At 45.0% G+C, this 1,554-nt stretch overlaps 1 protein-coding gene across 1 annotated transcript in view; it reads left to right on the top strand.

The window, feature by feature from the left end:
- Positions 1–1,226, top strand: part of PDE7B (phosphodiesterase 7B) — a 35,921-nt gene extending 34,695 nt beyond the window's left edge. Inside the window, exon 12 of the mRNA XM_009587691.1 lies at positions 466–1,226. Within this exon, the coding sequence (XP_009585986.1) occupies positions 466–683 (218 nt within the window). The 3' untranslated portion in view covers positions 684–1,226. The remainder of the gene's footprint in view (positions 1–465) is intronic.
- Positions 1,227–1,554: the final 328 nt, after the last annotated feature.

Here is a 1,554-nt window from a genome sequence, read left to right on the forward strand (position 1 = left end):
TCTAGTTGTTTTAACCGTAAGAACTGTAGGTACCATAAGAGTCACGATTCACATTCTAAATAAAAATGTTCAAAAAGAAACCTCTCCAAGCCAAATATTCAATAGAAAGACAAAGGAGTCATTGCATAGGGAAAAAAGGGGTCATTCTAATATCTGCGGAGAAAAATCGCAGCCAACGCATGTGATTACACACCAGTTACTTTCTGGTCTGAAATCTCCTCAGAGAACGATGCTGTCTCTCACAGATTTTACTGTTACATACACAGATAGAGCCACATCTTGTCATGTGCGCTGGTCAAAAGCTGTGCATTTCAAAAGCAGCTGATGGCTGCTTGAGGTGTTACTGTTATTTCTCGTCGGGGTTTTTGCCACTTACATTGCTGCGTTCCCTCGAGGCACTGTATAGGGTAATGCACTCATGGAATGAATTTTTCCTCACCTGTTGACCTTTGTGTGTTTCCCCAGGGTTCATGACGTACATCGTAGAGCCACTCTTCGAGAGGTGGGCCCAGTTTACAGGCGATACCCCCCTATCTGAAAATATGCTAAACCATCTCAGGACGAACAAGGCCAAGTGGAGGAGCTTGCTCCACAAGCAACACAGCAGTAGTAGGAGCAATGACCACTCAGGTCAAGTGACTGGCAGCCAAGAACAGACTTTAAATGAAGAAGAGACTCCTTAGTGGCAGCTTTGCACTTTTCCTTATAGCACTGCTATCTCTGTCTTGATCACAGCAGCAAACAAAATCCCGGGGAGCCAGGAGCCTGTCGTCAAGACCGTGGAAAGGGAAGAAATGGCAAAGCAGAAGCTGTAAGGGTCCTCACGAACAAGCCCGCGGTTCTGCTGAGTTCCTTTCTGGATCTCCTTCACGTTCCTCTCCCCTCTCTTCGTTCTGTGCATGCCTGATGCCATTCGTCACTTCTGATCATGAACTGCCTGAATGCAGAGCCCCAGTCAGCAGTACTGAAGCCGGGCCGGGTACGGCTGCCGTGAAGCAGGGAGGATTACTGAGAGAACAGGGGAGATAGAGGCACTCTTGGTTATATACTCATTTACCACGAGTCATACTGTGACATATGTATATAGGCCCAGAGTGCCATATGCTTTCCAGGCTGGCAGCTGGGCTGCACATTAAACCACCAGCATCTTCAGCATCCAGAGGGCACTGGCTGAGTGAGACAGCGCTCGCAGAGGGCAGAGAGAGTCTGGTTATTTTAGTAATTAAAACAAAAACCTTTTTAACTTTTTTGTATTCTGTGCACTAAAAAACAGATCTATAAACCTTGGACTGAAGTTACTCTCCGTATACACAACTCCAGTGTAACAAGGCTCATTTTGGTAATCATTTTTATGCCACTTTGGATAAAAGACGGGCATCTTCTCATTGCAAGGAACAGTATTCCCTCGCAAACGAAAGGGAAGGTGGTGTACAGTCTAAACCTTTGAAACATGAACAGATCTATCTTTTGAGTACTGTTTCAAGTAACATGTTTATATTCATATGTGTACATTTTCTGTAAATACAAAGCGCTACTGATTCCCATGCCAAAATA

The sequence above is a fragment of the Fulmarus glacialis genome, unplaced genomic scaffold (genome assembly GCF_000690835.1).
Source record: "Fulmarus glacialis isolate BGI_N327 unplaced genomic scaffold, ASM69083v1 scaffold41941, whole genome shotgun sequence".
Lineage (NCBI taxonomy): Eukaryota > Metazoa > Chordata > Aves > Procellariiformes > Procellariidae > Fulmarus > Fulmarus glacialis.